The 26,888-nt window shown below is 35.4% G+C and overlaps 1 protein-coding gene across 1 annotated transcript in view; it reads right to left on the bottom strand.

Annotated features, from left to right (window-relative positions):
- The window catches only part of LOC112460765, a 136,193-nt gene that overhangs the window by 61,727 nt on the left and 47,578 nt on the right, over positions 1-26,888 (bottom strand). Inside the window, exons 4-5 of the mRNA XM_025025600.1 lie at positions 13,437-13,584; positions 5,966-6,073 (exon numbers count right to left, since the gene is read on the bottom strand). Coding sequence (XP_024881368.1) covers positions 5,966-6,073; positions 13,437-13,584 — 256 coding nt within the window. The remainder of the gene's footprint in view (positions 1-5,965; positions 6,074-13,436; positions 13,585-26,888) is intronic.

Raw genomic sequence — 26,888 nt, 5'->3', positions numbered from 1 at the left:
CTCTCTCTCTCTCTCTCTCTCTCTCTCTCTCTCTCTTTCTCGATAGCCCGGCCAAACGCAGGAACACGTGTGTCACGCGAGAACTCGATATTCCGTCTGAAAAACGCGTGCCCACGAAAATTGGCGTACTCGATGCGTCCCTTCGTCGAGGAAAATGGGCAAAAGTCGTTCGGCTTTATGTCTCTACAAGTTTTATCTCGAAAGAGAAACGAAAACTCGGGAAAAGAAAAACTGAATATTTCAAGATGTTTTTGATGTGCAATTTGATGTACGTTTCATGTACGTTATACAACATTTATTTTTAAAATCATTAATAAATTCAAATTAATGAACTGTATAAACGTCAAGTTTGAGAATGATATTTCTGAAAGAAAAAGAGATTCATTCACATACATATACATACAACTTTCATTATATCGGAATTATTTCATCGACAATAAAATTAACATAGTAAATAGATATTGAAGCATTTAGCGTAACGGTTCATTTTTTTTTAAACTTGAAGTTAATATTTAAATTTGAAAGTTAATTTTACTTTAATTTTCTCAAGTTTATTAATAAAAGAGTGAGTTTTATAACTGCAAACGTGATCCTTATTGATTTTGATAAATATATTAGAATCAATGTTCTATAGAATCGTCACATTTAAAAAAAGGGGATAGGATCGGATAGATCCGAACGGAACGACGAAGTTAACACCTAATCAGCATAGTTCGAGTGTCGCTCTTAGTGTTTTGATCTGCGACATGTCATGAACGCGAGCCTAGGATTTGAGAATTATTGGTGGGACTCGGAGGAGCATCGCGGCGCCCGACTAAACGTTCCAGCGTCGCGGCGGTTCTGCGTGTCACTGAGAGAGCGTCACTTTGAGCCGGTTATCGTTTATGTAACCAGTAACGAGCACGGACTTCGTTAGTGTAAGCGCATTTCACGCAAAAGGTTACTTTGAGCTCGCTCAACGACGGGGCGAAGTAGGGCGAGGAGGGGTCGGACGAGGGTGCGAAGGGCGAGGGGGAAGGACGAGGGGACGGGGTAGATCCCGAGCGCAATTACATTATACGCCCTCCCTAATTAGCGGAATTTCCGGCTCGCAACACGACGTGTTGTGTTCGCGGCGGATAAACGGGTCTGAAGTTTAAAATAACGTTGCATAATAAAATTAAACAATGCGAGCGTTGCTGTTAATTAGCGGCGGATTTGGGACGAGACAGAGATTGAAGCACGTGCGGCACGTTCGGCGGATCATTTTTAGCGATTGGAGCGTTGCGTCATCGCGCGCGTACGTAACACGCTATAGAATCCATTCCTGCTTCCGTTAGAATTCATAACTAATGCGAACCCTCTGCCATTTAAGCGGAGTCAGTTGTTATAACCTCAAATGCAAAATATCAATTTTTTTTTCCACATTTTCGCATTTTACATTGGTATCACCTGCACATTCGATCGTTGCCAGAGGTGAAACCTGGTTCAGTGGCATTCTTCTATTCGTTCGAACATCGGATTTTTCCTAATTCCAACAGCGTATATTGTGCTTTCACGTTGAAAATAATATCTTAATGCACTTATGTAATTAAGTGTTTATGATTCAACCTCGAAAAAAAGGAGCCGCCCATTAATGAAATAGAAACAAGAAATAAAAATAGAGCAGCTATGTTCCAACCCGAAAAGACGGTAGTGCTTCAGTTTCATATCGGATTTCAGCACCGGAAGGACAAAAATTACAACGTCCAGCATTATCAACCTTGCGTCCGCTGTTCCCCATCCTATTTTTATTATGTTTCTGCTGTTCGTATCCTTGAGAAGACACCGTACGCCATATGGAGTTGCAATGAAATTCTGACACATGATAGAGTGAGGACAAATATCTGGGGTGCGCGTACAGGAGTTCAAATTAATGGAAAGGTATCAATTTACATGAGCAATTCGCAAACTTGTTCACAAATAATGCATCGAGATTATTGCGAGGTACTCACCGAATTACCCTGTACCTATATATTCGTTTATATAGTATTTTTGCATTGAACAAACCGCGATATACACGCTGTATGCATTTGTAATAAAATGCTGTTGTACATGTATACATACAAAACTTCATCGCGCAACTGTAACACGTTTACAACTATTAATTTACGCTGCCTTCAAAACATTTTCTGGTAAATATTAAATTAATAAATTTTGACACTACTCAGTTTACTTAAAAATAATATGTTCCACGCATTCTTTTGAATATCAAATAAAATTTTATAATCGTAACTCGTCACTATCTGATTTTTAATCGCTTAATTAAGGGCTGCTGATGTCACAACAAGAAATTGCGAAAAAATATAGGAATTTCTGGAGATTTTAATATACGAATGCGCTAGATTTACGGATATTTTGGGGGCGGGTCGGCTTTGAAAAAATCCGTGCGACGGGGATGACTTATGCCGCGTTTTCAAGCGGCGTTGGGACACCTTGCGAAGAGTGAAAAAGGACCGCGGCATCATAAATCAGCACATTAATTCGTAACGAGATTAGTATAATAAATCATCGTCCACACGGTATTTGCATATGCCGTGCATTACTCTCGTCATGTGACCCTCGTCTTCCGGATAGTCGACATTAAACGTTGATGACGTTCGCGAAGTGAATATCACAATTAATATTAATCTGAGTTCTCCAAAACTTCCGGAATTAAAAGAAAAAAAGAATGCGTTTTTGCACTAATCCGTGAATACGCGAACGTTTGCAAAAGTTAAGCTGTAACGTGTCTTGAAAAATGTGAAATTCAGGAAGAGGTGTCAAAACAAAAAAAATTTGAATACGAAATAAAATCCGCGTTGAGGATTCTTTAATTTTTAATAATACAGGACACATGTGTTTATTTCATTAATTTCGTTATTTGTTGTCTCAGAGGTACGTGTAGTGACAAAGTAGTAAATTAACCGAAATCGAGAGGCTCGCTTACGTTCAATCTCTCTCTCGGGGGTGTTTTTTCAGGGCACTCGAGGGTATCGTTGGGCGTTTTCGTCTTTTTCGCGTCACCCGGTAGAAAAGATCGATTCGCTTTTTGGGAGATACAAGCAGCGTCAAAGGGTTAAAGCTTATCGCGTGGGAACTCTTTTACTCCGTTCGTTCGCACACCCAATGGAATTAGCCGTCGCTAACCACCCTCCCGTCTACCAACCCCCGTCCCCGTACGTCTAACTCGCGCCAATAAGAACGACAAGCGCGCGTGCGCGTTCTTTCTTTCTTCGTCCCCCTCCCCCCTCTCTCTCTCTCCCTCTCTCTCTCCCTCTCCCCCTCCCCCCTCTCTCTTTCTCTCTCTCCCGGGATGGCAGTTTCTCCGCCACGATTACCCCAGAAATCTTTCTTCGGCTAATGCAAGAACTGTGTTTCCGGCGGTTCGCCCGATGCTTCGCCTACCTCCGGGGCGGACAAGCACGTACACACGCGGGCGGGCGCGAGCGCGCGGACGATGGCGTGCATTTACAAGTGCGACTTGCCGCAGGGGCGGGGAGGAGGATAGCGAGTTAGAAATAGGAGGGTGGACAGCTCCTGCGCGTTCTATATAATGCGGGAACGGTGAGAAATATTTGGGGGAAAAGTAAAGGGGTCGGGCTGCGAGAGAGAGAGCTGCGCTCGAACCGGAAGCGTAATTTGCAAACTGCAGAAATTCCGTAGAAATTTAAAAGGCGATTGTTAACTTCTGAGGTTTTATGGAGGTTTCTATGGAGCCCAACGCGTTCCATGGAAATTCGTGTGCCTCTTGAATAGTCGCGTTTCTCATTTCGCGCGAAATACATGATGTATTCGTCTAATTTAATTCCCGTGCATTACACGCGTATAATTAACAGATTGCGGAATGTAATTTTCTGTTTTTGCTCAGTCGAGTTAAAGGGCATATATTTGACACAATATGAGTCTCGAAACACTCGCACGAAGCAACGACACTAGTGCGAGAGACGGCCGAAAAAGTATCGACGCGACGCGAGGTAGGGAAGAGTGCCCTGAAAAATTCGATGCTGATACGCGCATTCGATACTCGAGAGGTAGCATACGTGGCACATGTAGGACATGAAGGACATGGATTATACAAGGGACGTATAGGATACGCCTCAACAATCTCACATGTCCCATGGGCGTGTTCGAAAATCTTATGAACGTTTTTCATAGATGACAAATAAACGTGCGAATATTTCAGAGCTCTACAAAGCTCCATAAGGATCACAGTCCTCTCACGTTCTATAAACTCCGTCTATATAATATAATACCCGTCTGTCGAAATAAATTGATGTAATTGAGAGTAAGTTGTATAAAATAAAGTTACGCGTCCGACACACACATGCTGCATCTCTTTCACTCTTAATCCTAAAAAAATTCCCACATAAATATTTTCCAAAGAAGCCTTATACATTTTCACGCCCGTTTATTCAATTACAAATTTATCAAATTTGATAGCGCGATACGGTATTGGGAATATCAACGGATTAAAGGAGAGATGCGAATAAGTCATTAGAACGATTTCTTTGCCATATGAATGTGAAATTAAGCTCTATTACTGAAGATTTGCTAATTACGTAATATTGCCCACATTCGGAAATACTATGGGATACGATGGTCTACTCCTACTCTACTTGGCCGATTACAGTGCTTTATGGTAGCCGCGGCGCGCATGTACTGCTACTGCACTCAGCGTTAAGTCCCGGATTTCAATCCCATCGTCGTCGTTTGTTTATTTCACGCGTACGGTTTATTCAGGGGCCAGGGGCCCTGCCGCTTTTGTAAGATAGTCTATGCCGTGTGTCATAACCAAACGATCGGCGGTATATATCCCTACGGCCGGCTACAGCCGGGTTTCCGCAGTTTCTGGTTCGCGCGCGTCCTAATGCGAATGCGGTGTTTCTAATTTAATATCTTAAGGACCGGCATTTACCCACGTCAGCTATGCCGGATTAGGATGTCAGACGCAAGGGAAATACACGCGATTCCTGCAATTTACGTCCGAGTGACTTTTCAAGCAAACCTCTCGTTTCCATTCCGAGAACAAGTTTATAAAACGTTTCACGTAAGATACATTTTCTTTTAGCACGATGTAACGAAAATCCTCTAAATTGCAGCTACAATTTTCTTAATAATTTTACGTAGCGTTCGATAACTATAATACTGCATTTGGAATAGACTTTATCGAATTCGAAGATTTCCGTTAATAGAAAATTGTACGAACAAAATTTCGATTAATTGTATTATAAAATTATTTCGATATATTGCACGTCCCTCCCGCAAATTAGGGGAAATAATTTTGTTAAAAAAGTCGATTAGAATATTATCCGAAAAATTATTTACGTTTCTTCGATATTTTCGGTATTGCATCGTCAATATCTGTCGCAGGCTTGCAATATGCTTTTTATATTTTTGCGTAAGTCATAAATATGTCTTATAGAATATGTTTGGTGTCATTTTTTTGCGCCGCTAAACGCTTAGAGTGATACACTTTCTCCCAAGTGTTGAATAAGTGATCATGTCAAAAGCGATCCCCTATATCGCATGGCATGTTATGCGTCGTTGCATATTAATGCGAATCTCTTTTTCCATCCTTGTGTTTCATTATCGCTTTACAATGTGTCAATATGTGTCAATATATATCGATAAAAAAAAGGCTTTCACCGCCATAATCTTGTCACTTTAGAGATTTTCTATGAATAAACATTTTTTTTTCCATAAAAATATCATTGTACACAGAAAATACTCTTCTATAATACTTTGTACGATATAAATGTTGAGGAATGCGTGATACAATTATAGAATATGGCATAATTATAGAATAATAATATCCACAATCTTTTACGGCGTCACAGACTATTATATATAAAGCCTTTTTTTAACGAGGCTTGATTTGCTAGGAATAGGCACGTCCAATCTTCTTTTAAGTCTTTTTAAACAACTCTCCAAATAATATGGTAAAAAAATAGAAGAGTTTACTCACCGAGAATCTGGCTGAGGACGGTGCGACCATCTTCACCGAGGCACGCACTGCGTGCGTCAAACGGATTTGTGAACTGCACGAATGCATAACCCTTGTGCATAGAGATACCTGAAAGATGTAAAAGGTTAATTACACATTTCGCAGATTTTATAAAATAAATAAATTCGGATAAAAAATATTAATACCTCAATTGTTTTACGGTTTTATTATACGCATTATTCTTAATGTACATAATTTTTTTTATTATTTTTATTGTTTTATTTCATACGAGCTTGATATTCTTTATTTTTTTATTAAACATTTTAAAATGTAACACATGGTGTTTGTAACAACGACCAGTACGATTGTTTATCAGTTAGTTATAAGCGGAAAAGCGGAAAAGCGTAAAAAGTTTTATTAATATACGCTCATGTAAAAGCTGGTAAAAAATATACAGCTTTATTTAAATTCATTTATTTAAATTCATTTTCTGACCTTAAAATTATTTTAAAAAATATCTTCACAAAATATAGTTTATGGGCTTTTTGTAATGGAGTAAATTCCATCTGAAAAAACATCCGGCATAAAGCTCTCAGTAATGGAGTCGATCGCGAGTGAGTCCTTTTAAATAAACCATCCTGTTTATCCTATATGTTTTATACATGAGAGAACTGCAAAATAAATGATTGAAATTATAAAAAAAATTAAACAAGAAAGAGAACCGCGCGATTTCTAGGAATATTCACAAACATTTGAAAAATATGTATAATACATTGGAAGAGCGTTATCGTTCGTATAGCTACGAACTTTTTCAAGCATCAACTCTTTTTTTTCTCCAGAAAACTATCCCCGCGCAAAATACATAGAACAAAATTTTAATTGACCAAATAATAAGAGAAAAAACAAGACCGCTATGATACACAATCGAATAAGATATAAGCCGTTTTCGGTCTAAGCTTAGATCTTAGGCAGCTCAATATTAATTTCCGTTGCGATGGCCCTCGCGGGTGTTGACGCAATGTGATTTCTGCCCAGTGCTCTGAATGTCAACGTGAAGAAATTCAAGCAAGCGCGGGTAAACAGCGGGAGTAACTATGACTCTCTATATAGTAGCCAAATGCCTCGTCATCTAATTAGTGACGCGCATGAATGGATTAACGAGATTCCCACTGTCCCTATCTACTATCTAGCGAAACCACTGCCAAGGAAACGGGCTTGGAAAAATTAGCGGGGAAAGAAGACCCTGTTGAGCTTAATGACTCTAGTCTGGCACTGTAATTTATATGTATATATGTATTATAGTAATACATATACATGGAAATTAATATTGAGCTGCCTAAGCTCTAAGCTTAGACCGAAAACGGCTTGTATCTTATTTAATTGAACAAACTTTAGCTGGAGAGCAAAAAATCTCCAAATTAAATAACGACATTTCCGAACAATTAAATACAGCTCCGGGGAATATTAAACATTTTTGCAAACCAAATTAATATAAAAACAAGTGCGCGTTGTTGCCGGTCGATTTTGCCGGAGCGGCAAGTCGCACGGACGCGACCTGTAATCTGTGTACCCGTAATAACTTTTGCGTGGTTAGCAGCTGACCATGCATGGAATTCATTATGCCGAAACAAATATGTAAATCTAACCAATACGCACACTCGCACTCACACAGACGTGTGCGCGGGCGTGTACGCGCTAGAATGCAAATACTGTCCGTGCGAATCTGCCCTCCCTCTCGCTCCGCTTCATCGCGAAGCTCGGCGCAAGAGATGTTCATAGCTTTCATCGTCGCTATTGTTATCAGCTCATTCTTCAGTATACACCGGTTGTTGAACAGAGATTTAAAAAAAATCGAATCTCAGGCTAATATACACTTGTCGTGAAATACACTAATAATACACTAATAAATTGTGTTACTCTTTTGTTTATAAAGTATGTCCATCAGATTTCTTCATCTTTTTCTTCTTTCTTTTTATGTAGCATTCCGACAATAAAACTGAAATTATGTACGATTAAAAATGTATATATATTTATATTTTTAATTTTTTTATTTTTTAATTTATCGATCATATTTTTGAACCATTAGGATTGAAAATTCTCGTTTTCGTAGAAATTTCAATTAAACGTAGTTATGTAATATAATTTTTTAAATTCTTTGCTACACCGATTATAGAATGTCGATAGTTTTATTTAAAATTCGAAAAATCCAGTATATATGCGTGTTATTCTAAAAAAAATAAATATTTGAAATAATTTAGCAGATGTTTTATCGTACGGAAACATAATATGTTTTCGCATTATTATCGCTGTTAGGATCACAACTTGACATAATTTTTTATTCTCAAATTTTAATTTCCAGATCTATCTATTTCTCGTTTTTCAAGCAAGAGTGAATTTATCATGTATTACACAGCGATCCCCCCCCCCCGTCGATCTCCCGAAACATTTAGCGCTTCGGAGCTCGACTCTCCGATAAAGCACTATATCATCCCCATATCTCAAAGCTTAATCCCACCCCTCACATTTTCAGGGGCGGCGTATCGGTCGAAAGGAGATCGTCGTGTCGATCGTATCGATCTTCGATCCCCGTAACGTAACTCGTCATCGCCGTAACGTTTATTCCGGAATTTAAATCGCTGTCTGCGCGCATGTCATACGTAAGGGGACGGCGGAGGTGTTATGTGTGCATTTGTGCACGCGAGACGGGTGCGGGAGTTCGATATCGGCGCTCAAGAGACCGTTCCGCGACGAAATTTATTCTGGTCATAAAAACCGCGATAGCGAAATGCGCGATCGTAAGTGCAAGTATATGTGCGAGGTGCGGGCCGGTTGATACGACGCTCTTCGTCTGTCATTATTTTATTTTTCGGTGCTCTGGATATTATTTTCGGGCGTGGTTGAACTCTTGGCGTAAATGTACATAATTTCATCAGTTGATTATGAGAGGTATAGATGCTTACATATTTTTCTTCCATATATTTTTATATAGAATGTATTAAAGTTTTTTTCGTTTCATAATCTAGCTGAATCTAGCATGTGTAAAAACAAAGTTCTTCCAATCCTCACCGCGCAAATATTATAAATTATTTTCATATGTGTTATGATGATTGACGAACTCTAATCGGTTCTTGTTTAATAAAAATCAAAACTATTTTAACACACAAAGAATGCGTTTTCTAAATAAAAATATTTATTTGATTTCAATATCGAAACCGCATCCCGACAAGAGCGCATCAGAAAACCGTTACGAAACTATTTGAGATATCGGTCGTTTTTGTCGTTTCTAGATGCTAATAGTGATATAATCAGCCGCATGATTTTGCAGAGATGCTCGTGGGATTTCGTTCGACCGCAAGATCGATTCAAAATTGGTATGCATTCGCAATTAGATTTTAATGTTATTACAAAATCTGATGTAGAATGAAGAACAGAATCATTATACAATTAATTAGAGAAGATGCCATTTTCAGTCTGGCTGGATCTTGGTCTTTAGCCTAATAATAATAAACTAAGAAAGTCAACAGCCAAAATACGAATAAAATAAGGATATTGATATAAAATAAAATCTAGTTTAAATTATTGTTGTTGAAGAAGACTAAATATAGTCGAAACGTTGAAATTGCTTTTAATATATATTATTATAAATAAACTAAATTTTAATTTAAACCAACATCCTTATTTTACTCGTATTTTGGCCGCTGACCTTCTTATATAGCTTTTAGCTTATAACGAGAACATTGACGTATCTATTAATCTAAAAATAATATTTCTGTGTCAATTTTGTATACTGCGTTTCCCAACTCAGTAAATTGCATTATATATTATTTGTCGGTCTTAAAATATAGCTTTTTGTTGGAACAGTAAATCTACATACTTAAATTGATATCGATTTAATTTTTGATGCTAATAAACATCTTTCTTCAGTCATTGTAAAAAAATCATTGCGAAAAATATCACTCCAGCCAAGATTCAAACCTACATTTCCCTACAATTCGTGACGGGCGTCTTTACCAATCTCTAGAATCATTATAGGTGTCAATTAACTTCAAAAAAAGATTCCAAACAAAAGTTCTGATTACTAAATATTTTATTTTACTTCGGACTCTACCAGATGTAAACGTCATTGAAGATCAATTTAAAGCAAGTGAGAATTCTTATTTTTATCTTGTTCGACTCGATGTGTATATTATTTTCAAGACTTTAAAAATAAAAACTTAATATATGTAAATAAACTTAATATAATAACAATTTTAATCTTTTTCAACTTTAAATATTAATATAGTCAGAAGAAAGTAAAAAATTATATATATATATACATATATACGGGAAAAATAGTATGCAATAAGTCTTTTCCAAAAGAAACTTCATATTAAATAGATAAAAGTAAAACCTCCCTCAAAGTGAGATAAAACGTAAAAATTTTGTACGAAAACTACTGTTAATAACTTGGAAAGTTTAAACTTTTAACTAATAAAAAAGTCGTACGTGATTTATTTACTTGCCTTTAGTTCACAATAAAAGACCGAATAAATTCAATGGCGAGAAAGGCAAAATATTGAAATGGAAAAATGGAAATCAAAGTTTGATTCGATAGAATATCTCCATAAAAACAGACAAGTCCGCTCTTTGTAACAATTATTTGTATTTTTCGTAACTATGTTTTTTGTAAAAGTCGTCACTCGCTAAAGTGACAACCAAGTGCCTCGATAACAACAGTGCTGTATTGAGGGCCTGTTGCAGTGAATTTTTCCAATGTTTTGGCATTTATATAGAACAAATATCGACTTTATATTGGAAAACTTGTCGGCAGAGAGAATCTCTAGTGTTGTTATCTGGGCATTCGACAGTATAGATTTAAATCATTCTAGTGACGATTTCTTTCGATGCAACTGCATATAGGATGTCCAAAAAATATTGCCATTCTCTTCGTTTAGTTTTCTAGACAACTAAAAAATTGAATTTTACATAACAAAAATTTGATTGTGCTTTTCAGTTTTTTCTTTTTCAAAATTAAAATATATCTCTTTGTGACATAAATTATTAACTATATGTTCAAAGTTTGTTAAAATAAAATGCACTTAAACAAATTGAGTGAGGAACAATTTTTATAATTATTAATTAAGGAAATTTGCCCATCTCTCTTGTTCTGCTAAGATATTTAAACTTAATTAATTATTTATAAAATTACCGGTGTGTTTAAATGTTGAAATGATCATAAATTTTTTCAAATTAATCCGTTAGTATATTTACAATTTTAATAACAATTATATTCTGTATTTATTATTGGAATATTTCTTACGCAAAGGGCAGAGCGCAGCTATGTGCGTTTAATAATCTCTCTTCATTTTGTCTTGTAACAAGAAGATGTAAAGTTTACAGTAGAAAAATTACTGAAATTAGTGCGATCTTATTTGTCGAGGATTTCGTTTTTAAACCGGATTTCAAACAAAAGCAATTCCCCAGAAAGTCGAAGATTGTATACATTTCCGCGTTAAACGTTGCTTGTAAAAGAGATTCGATTCGTAGAATTTGTAATTTATCTGCTATCGCGCATTGCACGCGGCGTCGCCTCCGTACAGGACGCGGCTTATCCTTCGTATCGGCGTCCCTCTAATCCGGCGAGCGCCTTAATTCCTGCAAAGTCGAAGTTGCCCTTATTGTCTTCGTCCTTTATTGAGAAAGTAAGCTGTTTATCGGCAGCTAGCAGCGCTCCTTGTAATTTCGACATCCGACATTTGAAATTGCGATTTTGCTGGACAGAGCGGGGGCAGGATAACTTACCCGTGATATCCGACGACGCGCTCGGCGTTGGAACGCCAATATCACCTGCGTCGGCACGAAGCTAATTCCGCAGCATTCTTCGTCCTTATTACATAATCTTATACCGTTGGCACGGCTTGTTACATTATTTATTGCGCTATATTCATCCCTTTTATATATTATTTTATGTACGCGTAGAGTTTAAGTTAAAGTTAGAACGGATCGAGTTAAAGCGGACAAGAATTGTATTCCTTAGCTAATCTTTCAGTTAAGTATTCTGTTTTAGTATACAATTTTTGAAGCTTAGTCATGAAGATATACAATGTTGAATGTTTTGAAAAAATCAATTCACTTTGTAAATGTGTGTTATATAATCTGTTATTAAAATCAAAGTCTTAGGATTTCTTGTATATATATATATGTTGAACTGTAATACATAACAGTTCACAGTAAATTCAATAAAAAAAGCGAGAGATTATTTGATATTGTCTCGATCGTCTATCTATCATGGCCGACCTCACATGGTCATTCCCGGCTTATTATCGTTCGTCTATCTATCACTCCAGATCGCAATCGTAATTTCATTCCCGAGGAGGGGACAAGACCCCGCGGAAAAATGATTTTCCGGGATAACAAATCCTGCGATTGCGGAGTAAACGAAGTTACGGCTTACAAAGGAAGAGAAGGTAGCGGCAGTCATCGTGCCGCTCCTCCTGAAACTGGAGACCGACGGATATCCAATTCGAGCTATCGAAGGTCAAGTCGCCGTGGCACAAATTGCGTTACCGGGATCCCATTTTCCCGGGGCCCCGCTGCCCCTTCCGCTATTCTTCCCGATGCAATTTTTCCGCGCCGGATAATAAGTTATTCGATCGCGAATTATCGAATGTTATCAGGCCGCCGATTTCTCACGCGATTCGATTTATCGGGAACGCCTCGGGAAGGATTGGGAACAACATTCGGAAATAACCAAATGATTCTTCCTTTCCGCGCGATAATCGATTTTTATCTGCTCTTACGTCGCGTCGCTATCTTACTTTTATGAATATCGCTGTCTTTTTTAAATTCGCCGGGAGTAAAGTTCGTACTTCGCAGGATTAACGCTCGCGCGCGTGTGCGTAGGGATTGCGAAGAAATTATTCCGATGGAATCGCTTAGGTTCTGCTAAATATTTCCACGAGGTATAATTGAAACGAATTAAGATGCGAAGAAGATAAATGAAATCGGATAGTCTGCCGGTCTATAGATATGAATTTACCATTTACACGGAGACACATTTAATCCTAGACAGAAAAAGTATAAATTTTAACGGATTAAATAAAATCAAATAATTTTGCTTATATCCGTAATATCACTTTTAGAAGCGTGATGGAGTAATTCAAAAATAAATTTTATTGAAAATAGTAAAACATAAATTAAGTATAAATTTCCTGTCTAGCTTAAAATTACTCCTTTTAAAACAAGATATTTTTAAGCTCTTTATTTTCCACGGTTTATTATTGAGCATATTTTGCAAGAGATATTTTTGACAGATATTTTTTAACATTTCACTTTTTAGCTACGTTTTTATGCAGTCTGCTTTTTGTCGTTTTGTTTTTCAGAATGTCTAGTTTAAAACATATATTATATTTGATAAAGATTTGTACGCAGAGCTTTCAGTAATCTATTTTTTAATGACCTTACCTCAGTAGCTTAATTTTTACCAATTACAATTTTTACTAATAAAACTTACCGGCCAGACGACCATAGCGCTGGAACATTCGTTCCACATCGGTCTTGCTACATTGAAATGTATTGAGGTTCCCGACGAAAACGCGTGAATTCACCGCCTGTGGGTCCTGCGAATTGGTCTGGTTGCCCACTTTGCTCATCTTCATCGCCTGAAAGCAGAGAGAAAAGAAAATTCAATTACTAGTTTTCTTGCCATCTTAAATAATAATTACATAAAAAATATAGAAAGCATAAAAATTTTTACAAGATCTACGTAAAATAGTATTCCACAAACATCATCCGTGTTTTTAATTCACAATAAGTGTATATCTACAGAAAAATTTAAGACAGAAACAGCTTTCATATCTTCCAATGAAAAAGGAAAGTAATTGAAGATAAAAGTTAATTTCACGAATATCTGATACAGAATCACAAACAAATTAAGATGAGATATAAATCTTCGTTATTTAGAAGCACTTTATATTTTTATTTCATCGATTTAATACAAGTTCATTCAATTTTCACGTTAATGTCGTTATTTAAAAAAAAAAGACTAAAGAAATGAGAAAAGGGCAAAAGGGGAATGACGGATTAATTCAATTAATCGGCACAGGTATCGATTAATTCCGGTAAAAATGGCCGGTTGCCACTAACGATCTCGTTAGTTTTACGCGTTATTTCGCAAAAGTAGGAAACGAACTGTTGCACAATGGGATTGCGAGGCGTTAATTAATCAACATCGCGCCAATTAGCGATTGCGAATGTCTCTTTGATACTAGAACGCCATCTACACATTCGCGTGTATTGTAATCATCGTCATCATTACTATTTGTTATCATTTGTTTCATTTGCTTTATACTTTTTACTTAGATATACATTAATCATTCGTTGAACAACGAATTTAAGACAGATCTGCCCGTATTGAAATATTCTTGATCAATGAATTGTCAAAATACATGGTGTATAATCTCTCGCAGCACCTAATACATATAGTTATACATATATAGACATTGAATTCAACCTAGCTATTAGTACGTTTGATGATATGTGCACATACGTGCTTATATACCATCTTATCGCAATGCTTAAGACGGATATAACTACGTTGAATTCGATTTAAAGGAAATCGAGTAAACGATTAAAGCCACAGAGAGAGAGAGAGAGAGAGAGAGAGAGAGAGAGAGAGAGAGAGAGAGAAGGGGGGAAGGGGGAAGGGGAAAAGGGAGTAAAGCCATTGCGCATAACCCAGTATATCACTTAAGGGATTAAACAACATTGAATTGACATTATATCGGCAATAATAATCGACGGGATAATTATCACGGATCGTGCGTTACGGTTGTATGGATCCTTCAGCAGTGTCTTCAATAATCCACGTTATTTTTACAACATATCACGCATATCTTCGCCTCTGCCGTCGCTCGTCACACAAATCCAATTTGTAACTTTGATTGCTTGCGACGGAAAAGTTTATCGGGAAATCATCAAAAAGCTCGCATCACCGATAAACGAGAAACGATTATCGATTTCGCGAGGTGTATCAGGACGGCGATTGACACCGGCACGACGCCAGTATATGTGTATTTATTAAAGAGTTGTTCTCCATAAATATCGACAGTTATACGGCGGGATAGCCCAGAGGTTGGGGCAAATATTGGCTTGCACGTCAAAATTAGTAATCGACGCGTCGGTGGATTTAATCGGCGAAGAATCGTCGTTTCGCTTCCGATTTTACGACGCGGAAGTGAGCCCGGTAACACCGGTCTCGATTAAATCTATACCGGACGTTCCTAAAATGTCTGGCCAAACCTTATACCACCACAAACTCAATCAACTGATTATTTTGATGACAAAATAGGCCATTAATAAAGCCATCAAACGCATTCTTTCTGACTAAATATTAAAAAAGGCGATGTTAATAATTTCAAAATTTAATTATTATTAAATAAATTGATCATTTGGAATTACTGAAGAATGAAAAATATTATAAAATAGTGTTGCCGTTAGCTGTTTCATCAGAAATTAGGGTTATTTAAATTTGTAGCGCGCGATAATCCCAATCAGCTCGGCACTTGGCAATGATTCTCGCGGCGGATTTCTAATTACGTTCTACTTGGGCCGGACTAGAATTTAGCTACCGCGTCGCCCGTTATTTACGGCGTGAGCCAACCCAAAGGTATGCCCACTATTTGAAAACGTTAATTGTTCTTAAGTATTTCTTACGCAAATAATCATGAAGGCATATTTTCTCTCAAACTAAAATGCACATTGAACCACGTTGAACTGATTTGAAAACTCTGTAAAAAATTTATCGTTTATTTCTTTTTAAATAATTCTTTTACAATAAAATTTTATTTTATGCAGATATTCATCGTGGTGTATGTTTTATTAAATTAACTGTAGAAAAGTTTTTCGGGAATTTTTCTGTTAATTAAAACTTATTTTTGTTTTATTTTCGTTGCAACAGACAATACTATACAACTTTTTCGCCCTCTCTCCGCAACTCATAATAAAATAGAATTGATAGAAATGATTTATTTTATTCGTCTATAGAATTTTTCTTTTATTTATTTTTACCACTATTATTTTTTATTTGATCTATCTGACAACTTTTAATAGAAATTTATAAAATTTTTAATTGTGATATGATATTTATATACATAAAAAAATTATATAAAATTATATTATGCACAATACCAATCGTTATTATTAATCAGAGTATATTTTTCTGTTAATTTCATTATAGATGATATATCTATTTTATATGTATCTTTATTATCACTCGTGGAGTGTTTAAAATTATTATTACCGCAGGCTGATTATAGCTATCATTAATATATGAAAATCAACTCGCGCCTTGCGACGACATAAGTTCTGTGAAGAAGGAACTTAGGGGATTATTCATAATTTATGTAAGAAACGAAACAAAAGCTGCAAAAGCTGTCGCATAATTTTATCCTACGGACCGTCGAAGTTTGGACGTCCCGATAATTTCCTCTCTTGCGGATTTCCAAGTGGTTTCAACTTCCTCAGCTCTTTACATATCCATAGAAACTGTGTGCCTCAGACACCAGAGTAAAGTATTGACACTAACTATCTTTAAAATTCGGCAATCAGCAAGAAATAATTCATAAATATGTAACAATTCATCACTGCGAAATTGTTGAGTTATTTTACATTCTGAATCATTTTATTGAGTCACTTTAACAACATTAAAGAATTCAATGAATAATCGAAATACTATCGTTTGAATTTCAAGAATCTCTTCTAAGATCAGAATATTCAAATAGCAGAAAGCGAAGTGACATTTTCAATTCAATTAAATTGAATTATTGAGGTTTTCGATTACACCGAATTCTCGATATATATTCAATTCTGTCTTGCGCTTTGTGGTTACCAACGCCATTTCACATCAATAAATCATTACCATATAACAAGCTCATACAATAGTGTAGTACAAGCTTGCCGTCCTTGCCGAAAATAGTTTATATAACAATAGCTGATAATAGTATAACTACCTAATTGAATTATTAAGAATTTTAGTCGAAATCGAAAGATCACGTAAACCTCGATCAAATAACAAATATTCATTGAAAGAGTTACTCTTACATTGTTTACAATACCGATAATCTTACACAATCATATGATTTTACATCGTTATTGGTATGAGTTGCAGAATAAGCTCAGCGCGCAAAATTGATCCCGCTCGTAACTTTCCGCACGCATGCGCTTGGATAATTAGCGCTAATTAGGAAAATTGACGAGCGGAAGACCTTAAATTCTTGGTGAGGTGCAAGTAAACAATTACGCGCGTTTACTTTGAACTATTCGTGGCAAGACGCGAGCGAATGTGAAGCGAGGTGAAAGTTATACAAATGTTTACCCTGGAAGTGAACCGCATAAGTGAGAATGAAGAGGATAGAAGTTGAAGAAAGGAGGGAACAGAGAGAGAGAGAGAGAGAGAGAGAGAGAGGAGAGAAACTTGTGCGAAGGGATTTAAGTGATATCATTCATACAAGAGAAAGGGAAGCTTAAGTATTTTAATAATGATAGCAAGACTTAAAAAATTGAGAGTACTATATAATATTACACCAATATTATACAGAATACATGCAATGATTAACTCTGTGGGATCAGCACATTATTTTTGAAATCTCGATATAATAGAAATCAGGCTTTTTAATTTAAAAATTAAGCATATTCGTATATAACGACGGTTTATTCAAATCATATTATAAATAATTACTATTTCCTTAATAATCTGTAATTTGTAATTATAGATTTATATATTCATATAATCTGCATAATTTATAATTACAGAGTTACATATCAATATATATAATTCTATAATTAATCTGTAATTTTTAATTATAAATTACAGTTACATATTAATTATTACAATATAGATCTAGGTATTCATTGTATATAACGGGAAGTCCGTGATAAAAACTGTGACAAATTTTTGTTCTGCTGATATTTTCAATTTAATTGGATAATGTATGTGTATGTTATTGTACGTACCACGACGTATTTCTGTATAACGGCCGATTAAATTACATATTTCATGGTATGTTGTTGCTGTTACATTGAGTATGCAACATTGAGTAGAAACGCGCTTATTATAATTTGAGATTAGTCGCATTTAATGTGTCATAACACGCTCTCTGTATTCATTTGATATTTGAGAAGGGCCTCATCCCAAAAGCAAAATGTTTATGGTAATTAATTCTGAATAAGTAACATAGTGGGATCTTACGTGATATTTTTGAAAAAAATAATAAATAAAGTAATTCTAGTGTTGTGCAAGTATATCTTCCATATCACGCGGTACGTGAAATTATAGATCAAATTCTACCGTGTACTATGTAGATATTTTAAAATAGACTTAATACACTAATTAATGATGGCGTACTGATTATGCTACACCAAACGTACGCGTATATTGTGTTAAGTAACGCAATATTGTACAATCAATAATTGATTACATTGTTAGAATCAGCCACAATGCGGCACAACTTATTCACATACACATTCGAACGTTCGATTGATATACTACATGTATAATGATGCAATAATAATAATGTTAACAGTGATACAAAGAAACCATAAATAAATAATTTTATCGGAAAATTTACAGATTTAATTGAAGCGAAACAGTCCCGCTAACATAATGGTGCTAATGTGCTAATAAAAAGTACTAACCCAACAATATATAAAGAGAAAGATGGTGATATAAAAATGTATTATATGTCTACGGATTCTCGTTCGATGTCAAAAGATATTTTAGATGAAAATCGAGGGAGTCGAAAATTTCAGAATCATCTTGTATATCATGCAGCTTCTCCTCTACAGCTATCTTTAGCAGAAAACAATAAAGAAACAATGAAGAAGAAAGGCTGGAAGATATTCTTGAGTGACGTCCGCGCAATTGTGGTACGCAAAATTACTTACGATCGCGACGAAATCTAATTATCTCCGAACGACCTTGGAGGATTGCCTTGAGCCTCGTTTCGACTTTCGATGTAATCTCGAACTCGCGACGCAATGTTAATTGCGAGGGAGGCAACGTAAATTCAATTCTCCCTGCTGTCTCGCCGCGTCGCGACGACCGCCGTAGTAAACTTTACGGCGCGAATTAAGAAGCTTATAAAGAATCGCCAAAGTCGCTTGATAATCCCACGCGTATCCCGCAGCAATTGCGGCTTAAAAACCGGAAACTCATCTTAAGAAACATGTCGTCCTTCTCGTTTTTTTTTTAATACTATTGTTATTATTTATAACGTTGAAAATAAAAGTTTGTGAGTTACAAGCGATTAAAAAGTGAACAAAAACGTTTTCTTAAACGTTAATTATGTGGTTAATGATAAATAACAAAATCCCATTCTTATATTAATTTGAATTTTATAATGTATAAGTAGAAAAGTATTAAATAATAATTGCCATTGAGATAATTCATAACGGTTAGTAAATATTCGTAATATTAGTTAATTTCTAATTTTGTTTCTTGTAGCGTGGATTGTTCTGCAAGATGTAATTGAAATCTACGGCAAAACTTAAAAAGCTATTCGGTGAGAAAACTTTCTTAAATGTAATATTTTTCTTCCGAGTAATTCGACGATGTGCAACTTTCGTGAAAATAACATTGGTAAAAAAGTGAGAAACACGGAAAGACTGTGTTCGCTATATCTTTTGTACGGTTCTTCCATTTCATCGTTCAGTGAATGTAACGCTATTCCAATAGTCCAAATGGGAGACGTCCCATTCTGATAACAATTCTATTGTGCTTTTGCTTCATTTATTCGTTAATGCCAATGCTAAGCGGTTTCACATCCAATGCAAACTTAGCTCCTTGCCAAAGAACTGTTTCACACGCACTGTCTCAGTGCAGACAGTTTACATTGCATCAACGTTACCGTGTGATTCAGCTTGAAAACAATCTCAGGCTCGTGTTTATGCATACTTTTCTCACCTTTTTGGCAAATCTCCTCTTGAAATATTACCAAAAAGTTCAATTATACATGCAGTGTATAAAATACATAAAATGAAGAGACGTATTATATTATAAGTACAAAGCGCTTCATAGAATTAAGAATTATTTTCACATATACTATATGCTATATGCAAGATGCACTAAGCTTTGATATCTCGACCTGTACCCGCCCTTATGACCTATTGCATAGGACAATCCGCTCGAGGATTCCGCTCACGCGTATGCAGCTTAAGATCCAATTTTTTTCAAGCGGATGCGCCATTCACCCTTTCCCTCCTCCTTACATTGCGCTTGCATTTGGCTGCGAGTGAATTATTAAAAGTTCACTCAGGAATTCCCGAGAGCGGCACCAGCCTGCGAAAGGAGGATGATTGCAATCACGTCGGCTCGTAAAGTGATCACCAACACGCTTCCAACTGCATCCCGATGCGCCGAATTGCAGGCCGAATTGCGGACCACTCTAGAATGCATTGTCTTGGAAGAACTGCGCTCACGCGACAAGTGGGGTACATCGCGGCAACACGATATCATCCTCGCTCGCGAAGGAAAAGCGATTTTTCACGACTTTATTTCTCGTTAATTGCTTTTTAATTAGCTACTTAATGAATATTATAACGCAACACATTATCGTAAATGTAACATTTTTGAATAATATTAAAAGTCAGAAAAAACTATTTGTGGCCTATATCTCTAGAACTTGAAATAATATAAGTCTATACATTGGAATTTTTGTCTTATTCTTTAAAATATCTGCAAATCATTTAAATCTCAAATGTGACATCGTTAAACCGACTCAAAAATATTTCCTCGACTAATGAATTATTCAATATTTTCCGCTCAGTTTATATTCTTTCTATGCTCATTTCAAATTTATTATGACCTGCGTCATATCGCGATTTCGTCACTATCGCGACGATATAATTCGATTTAATTTTTATTTATAATCTCCTTTAATAAAGAATTACATTTTCAACTGATGATATTACTAAAATATTATTCTTAAGTATTTGGCTTTGCGTTGTAAATGCGCCGCGGCATTATTAATTCGCACGAGCGAACAAGCGTGCGGAATTCCATGACGGGCGAATGCATTAGGATGGTTTTACCGCGGGGTAATTCGATTTCTTCGCGTCGCAATATACAATCCATCCCTTTCGTCCCTTTCATCCCTCTCGTCCCTTTCATCATCCACCTGATAGTGTCCGCGCCAACGTAATTGCGCCAATTATCACCCTCCCCTAAACCCTCTATTTCCAAGTTTCCACATTTCTAAGTTGTAAACTCTAAAAGTAATAAATAACGGAACATTAACGTAAAGTAATACAATATCCGTAGTACAGTGTTTCCCTACAGTAATGTCTCGCGTTAATAATATAATTCATTTTAGACATTATGTTAACACATTTGTAATTTGTATATGTCAAGTTATTAAAATGTATATATCACCTAACTCTAATAACATATTAAATAGAAATTAGAAGTTTCAGAAAAATTTTAAAGCAGCGCACGTATAACGTTCTTGAATAAATAGTTTTTAACCTTTCGTGAAAATTCGCTATGTTAGCGGAAAGTAATTAAAATACTTGAAATAATAACATACTAAACGACGTGGAATAAACTTTTTTTTAGACGAGGATTTTGAGAAGCTCGCAGAATATTAATAAGGTGCACTTTATTCTCCACAATTTTTACATTTATCTTTTAGTCCACTGTCCACGTAGCAAGAGTGCCAAAGATTTTAGTAGAAAACTTGAGTTGAAAACAAGTGTAAGCTGAAACTTTCATAGCACCATGTCTCGCATAGTTTCGCACGTAGTCATGCCAAGAAAGAGAGAGAGAGATAGAAAGCGTACTTCAATTTAGAAAAATAATAGTGAGAAGTAGAGATACTTATTTATTATTTCTAGCAGTCTGTAATGTATTATTCTTTAGAAAATCGACGCATCGAGAACCGTCGACTAAGCAAAACTTTTCGTCGCGCGCGAATTTAAGCGACTTAACGGAAAAACAAAGACGAAGATCCCTCATTCTCTCCCCTCAAAAAAGGAAACTTCCTCGATTCGTTCCGCTTGCGAATCCTTTAATTTCCAAATTGAATTCTGCCAAGGAAACTTTCCTCTTCCGTTTCCGGCTCGAGTAACTCGATTAATCGACCCACTCGAATCTCCGTCGACCTCCAAAAGTCGATCTTTACAAGATCCCGGCGCGGCGTGACGATGTATCGTCAGCTCATTTTTCCTCTCTCTATCTCTCTCTCTTAGTTCTTCATTAATTTCTCGTATCCGCGAAATTCAACGTTGATTCAACAGTCTACGAATTTAAAAATTTACATAAATGATATACGCAACCTGCGAATTCAACAAATCGTGATGAACCGAGAAATTTGCAACAAGTCAATAAATCGCTGGAATCACTTCTGAAATTTTCTCCGCGTTGTGTAATCTTCACGGAGTAATCTGCAAAGGATAAAAAGAAAACGACGTTCGCACATCGAACATTAGAAGGGAGCGTTAATACCAATCGGAATCCTCGCGTAATTGATTCCACGTTTTAAGAGCGATCTTCCTCCCCTTCTGAAACCTCTCGCTGTTTCCTCGCCGTCCCTATGGCCAGTCGGCACTTTGTTTCCGGGGCGACGGAGGGCCGGGGGATGTACGTGATTCGATTTGGCGCATTCCGATTTAAACTTTTTCTCGAATTCGCGAATGCGAGTATCCGGTGACAACTTCGCGCGGGTAATTTCCGTTTGATTAAGGAACCGGAGAAAAAACGTGTTCGACGTGTTTGAGGGTAAAGGGGAACGAGGAATCCAATATTCGCGGTGGACGCCGAGGCGTTGGAGGGAGAAGGAGGAGAATTAGAAAATGGTCGGCCGGCCGACTGGCCGGTGAAAGGATGCATTATTTATCGACGCGTTTTTCTTTTCCGATGCGGAATTTATGGTTTTCGTTTGGGCATGAAAGTATGGCTAGAAATTGTTTTATATTAATAGCCAAGCGCGCGTATAATAGGTATAGCTATAACTAGTCTCTGAACCGTTAAACCGTATTAAGAGATCATTTTTTAATTTCTTTTTTTTTTAAGCCGGATATATTTGCGTTGAAAAATCTTATTAATATTTCGAAATAAGAAGACTAGACAAAGTGTCTAAAATGAAAGCAATTACGTGTTATAATACGAAGACACTCATTCTGTCGTGCACAGTGTAGCTTTAATTTATGATACATAAATATTCATAAAGATATTTAACGATTAAGAAATAAAAGAATAGTGAGAAAGTATAATCGAATAGCGAATCTTGTAAAGTTCGAATTTATGTAACATCTATGAAAATATAAATTAAAAAAAAACACAAAATTTACGATTTGCTGTTTGTGATCCTAATCAAACTTTATTCCCTGCGACTTCCTTTCCCGCATGGCAGTAAAACTAATGTATGGTCTTGTGTTATTTAATATATTCTTCTTTACGCCAATTGACAAGTTTTAACATTTACGGACTTAATTGCACACTTTAATAAATAATATTAAATGTAGAATATTTTGTAAATATATTTAAAATTATTTTCCAAAAAATAGAATATTAAAATTAAATTAGTTAAAAATAATAAAAAGAAATAAATTTAGCCCATTTTTTAAATTAAACTTCATACAACATTCGTTGTATGCAGAGTTTTGTAAATATTAAATTGCTACTAAAATCAAAATGAACTTTTCATACGGAAATGTGATGAAAATATCAATGAACTCCTATGTGCACACCTTTATTCAAATTTTTTAGATTTTTATTGAACTATATTTGAAATGTGTTACTGTCTTTTCATATAATACATCTGAAAAAACTTCGTGATAATACCATCTGATAAATAATTTATAACGTGTATAAAAGTTTAATTCATTTTTTACAGTTATCTTGCTGCTTGTTGCAAAAATAGAACTTGATTCTCAAACAACATCTGCTATATAAAAAATAAATCCAACAATTTTATCGAAGATTTTTTACGCTCATCGCGAAATGTCCTGTGTGCTCATATCAGAGTATGATATGATGGATCAGATACGATGGATTGAAAAATGGCTATCTAGTGAACGTTAAGACATTCATGGCAACCTCACGTACTATATTTCGCGCTGTGTAAAAATGGACGATTATTCCAGAATCCAATTTTTCCATCGCGATGCAGTTAACGCTGTCTTCATCGGCGGCGGCAGCGGCGGCGTACAGCAGGCGCCATTTTTACGGCGCCAATGCCGGTGCCGGTGCCGCGGCACAATCCGCACGGCTCGCGTCCGAATCGAGTTATCGTTCGTCCATTCGAGAGTCGGCCATTCGTCAGCCGCCGGAATTGCTTCTCGAAATGGAGCGGCCTGGTTATAACGGAGTACAGCGCGGCCGCCATTTGAAAGTCAAATACTTGCGTGGCGGAGGACGAGAACGAGGAAAGAGGGAGAAGGCGAAAGGGGGGGCCCCAGAGATCTCTCGGGAGATCTCAAGACATTTCGTACCGTCCCTGATATCCTTCGTAGACCGCAGACTTCATCCGATTAACGCGAGCTCCTATAATGCGGCGCGGAGCATCTTGCCAAATTGGCTACGGTTGGCTCAATTAAATTGAAATCAGCTGATAGGAGGCGTAATAGACGTCAAGGGGTGTCGGGATAATGTGGTTCGCGCGGCCACGAAAATGGTCAGATTTTCAATTCAACGAAGGATGTCGGAATTTCGCGTCAGTTTTTGCAAACGGCATCAAGAGATTTTCAGATAACGTACGTTCGGCATTCATTAATTTCTGCTTTACTCTCTCGTAGCTAAGTAGGATAACCGTTTGAAATGGTATCTTGCTTCTTATTATAGAAAGTTTTGTGTACTTTAATTAATATATTTTTAGGTTTTTTCTCAGAAACATGTTATTTAAAAAGTTTCATTAGTGTTTCGTTATTATATGTTCGTTTTACTTCATTATATTATAATGCTTCGGTATATTATAATTTACTTCATTATATTATATTAATTAAAAAAATAAAGTACATATAAAAAAGAATATAGCTTGCTCAACCGTTTACAAATCTAGCTACCAATGCTATTTTGCGCGCAATTTATAATATTTTTTAAATGCACGAAACATTAAACCTATTATATTTTATTAATAATTTTTTGCCGATTTTTTTTATAAGCTGAATTTATTATGCGTCCCAGCTTTTCAGTCTTTAACATTAAATATTCTGATGAGTATACTTGTTGCTTGAAAATTAAATTTCTATGGAAGAAAAATTTACTTAGAAATTTTCTGTAAAATAAGGTTTTCTTACTAATACAATTTCGCTGTTTGATTGAACAAAATCTTTAACTTTCAATCGCCCTTAGCTGAAAAGATATTAATATCGTAACTTTGAAACAATGATTTCTCCTCTTACTTACTTAGCGCAAACTTTATCATCCTTCCTCGATAGGAGAGCTGATAGTTCTTGGATATACATATTACGTTTACACTGTTACTGTTAATACTTCTATAAAATACTTAGTAAAATATACAAATACTAAATCCGCGAAAAGTTATACAGATACCTAAATATTAACTGTTCTACTATTTTATATATTATATATGATATCCTACAATAATAATATCTATAATATAATAAGCATAGGAAATAAGTTCCTCACAGTCAATTTACTAATGGACAATGATTTGTCCTCTTTTAAGCAGAAAAAGTCAAACTTTCAATTTTCTTGAAACTTACTTTTTTCAGAACTAAGAATCTTGAAAGTATTGATTTATTTATTTTAATAAAATATTGAACCGCCAATTGTGTGTACAATCTCGTATCATTTAATCTTCGCGATATTTAATCTTCACAACTAGCAAAAATAAGAAAGTTTTAAAAAAGTTTCTCATATACTATACCACCCCTCAGTTACTGGATATAATAAAGGTTTGTTCCACTACTACATTATTACGTAATATGACTACAATAGCTTCTCCAACAAGTGAAGGGAAAAACACCACTTGTTGATCGCTTTGATCAACCATTGGATATTATATTATTACTCAGTCCTGTGTAATATCTCTACCTTCTTTTTGAAATACCGAGGTCAAAGAAGAAATACACAGTAAAAAATCGTGTGTACATAGCGGTCCATATGTTAAAATTTTCTTGTTTCACCAAGATTTGATTATTATTCCAATGTAAAATCAACATACAACAGCTGTGTTATTTTTTTCTTAACATTTTCATGTGTTACATTTATGTCAACGTGATAACTTAACACTTTATATATGTCATTTAGAAATTAAATATTATTCTGAGTTCTTTTAACACAATTACTTTAAAAAATCAACACGTCTTAAAGTTATTTTAGCACATAAACAAAAGTTAAATGTAAATTTTCAAATAATCGTAAACTTTGACATACAAAATAATTAAATTCACTAAAATTAAATGTTTCAATTACACATAATTTAAGTAAAATCTATACATAATTTAAGTAAAATCTGTAAAATAATTAATATCATGTGTTAATATAACTTGAAAATAAATAAAATCAAAAGAACAAATATAAATGTAAAGTATAGTGTCAATTAATTAACATTTCTAATTTGTCGACAAGTAACACATGATGAATGAGTCATTTTAACTTGAAATTTAGAGTGGACTTTCTGGGACATGTAAAAAATGTTAAAATTTATTTTTTGCTGTGTAGCTACTATAATAAAACAGATTATTAAATAATCTATCCTAAAATATATTTCTATAAATGAGCAAAAATAAAAAATAATTATTTCAATAAATTCCGTCAGCAGAATCAAATAATTATCATTATAAACTGTCGATAAATGGAACTTCCATGTCCGATAGATAACCTGTATATAATTTGAAAAGAGATTTTATATGTTCTCGTCTAAATTATTTCTAATCTTTCTCAAATAAATCTTTAAGAGAGATCTTTTAAAGAAAGACTTTAAGAAAAATCGAAATAATTGATGAC

Source organism: Temnothorax curvispinosus, unplaced genomic scaffold, assembly GCF_003070985.1.
Source record: "Temnothorax curvispinosus isolate PA1 unplaced genomic scaffold, ASM307098v1 QBEX01010801.1, whole genome shotgun sequence".
Classification (NCBI taxonomy): domain Eukaryota; kingdom Metazoa; phylum Arthropoda; class Insecta; order Hymenoptera; family Formicidae; genus Temnothorax; species Temnothorax curvispinosus.
This window is presented reverse-complemented; position numbering and strand designations above follow the sequence as displayed.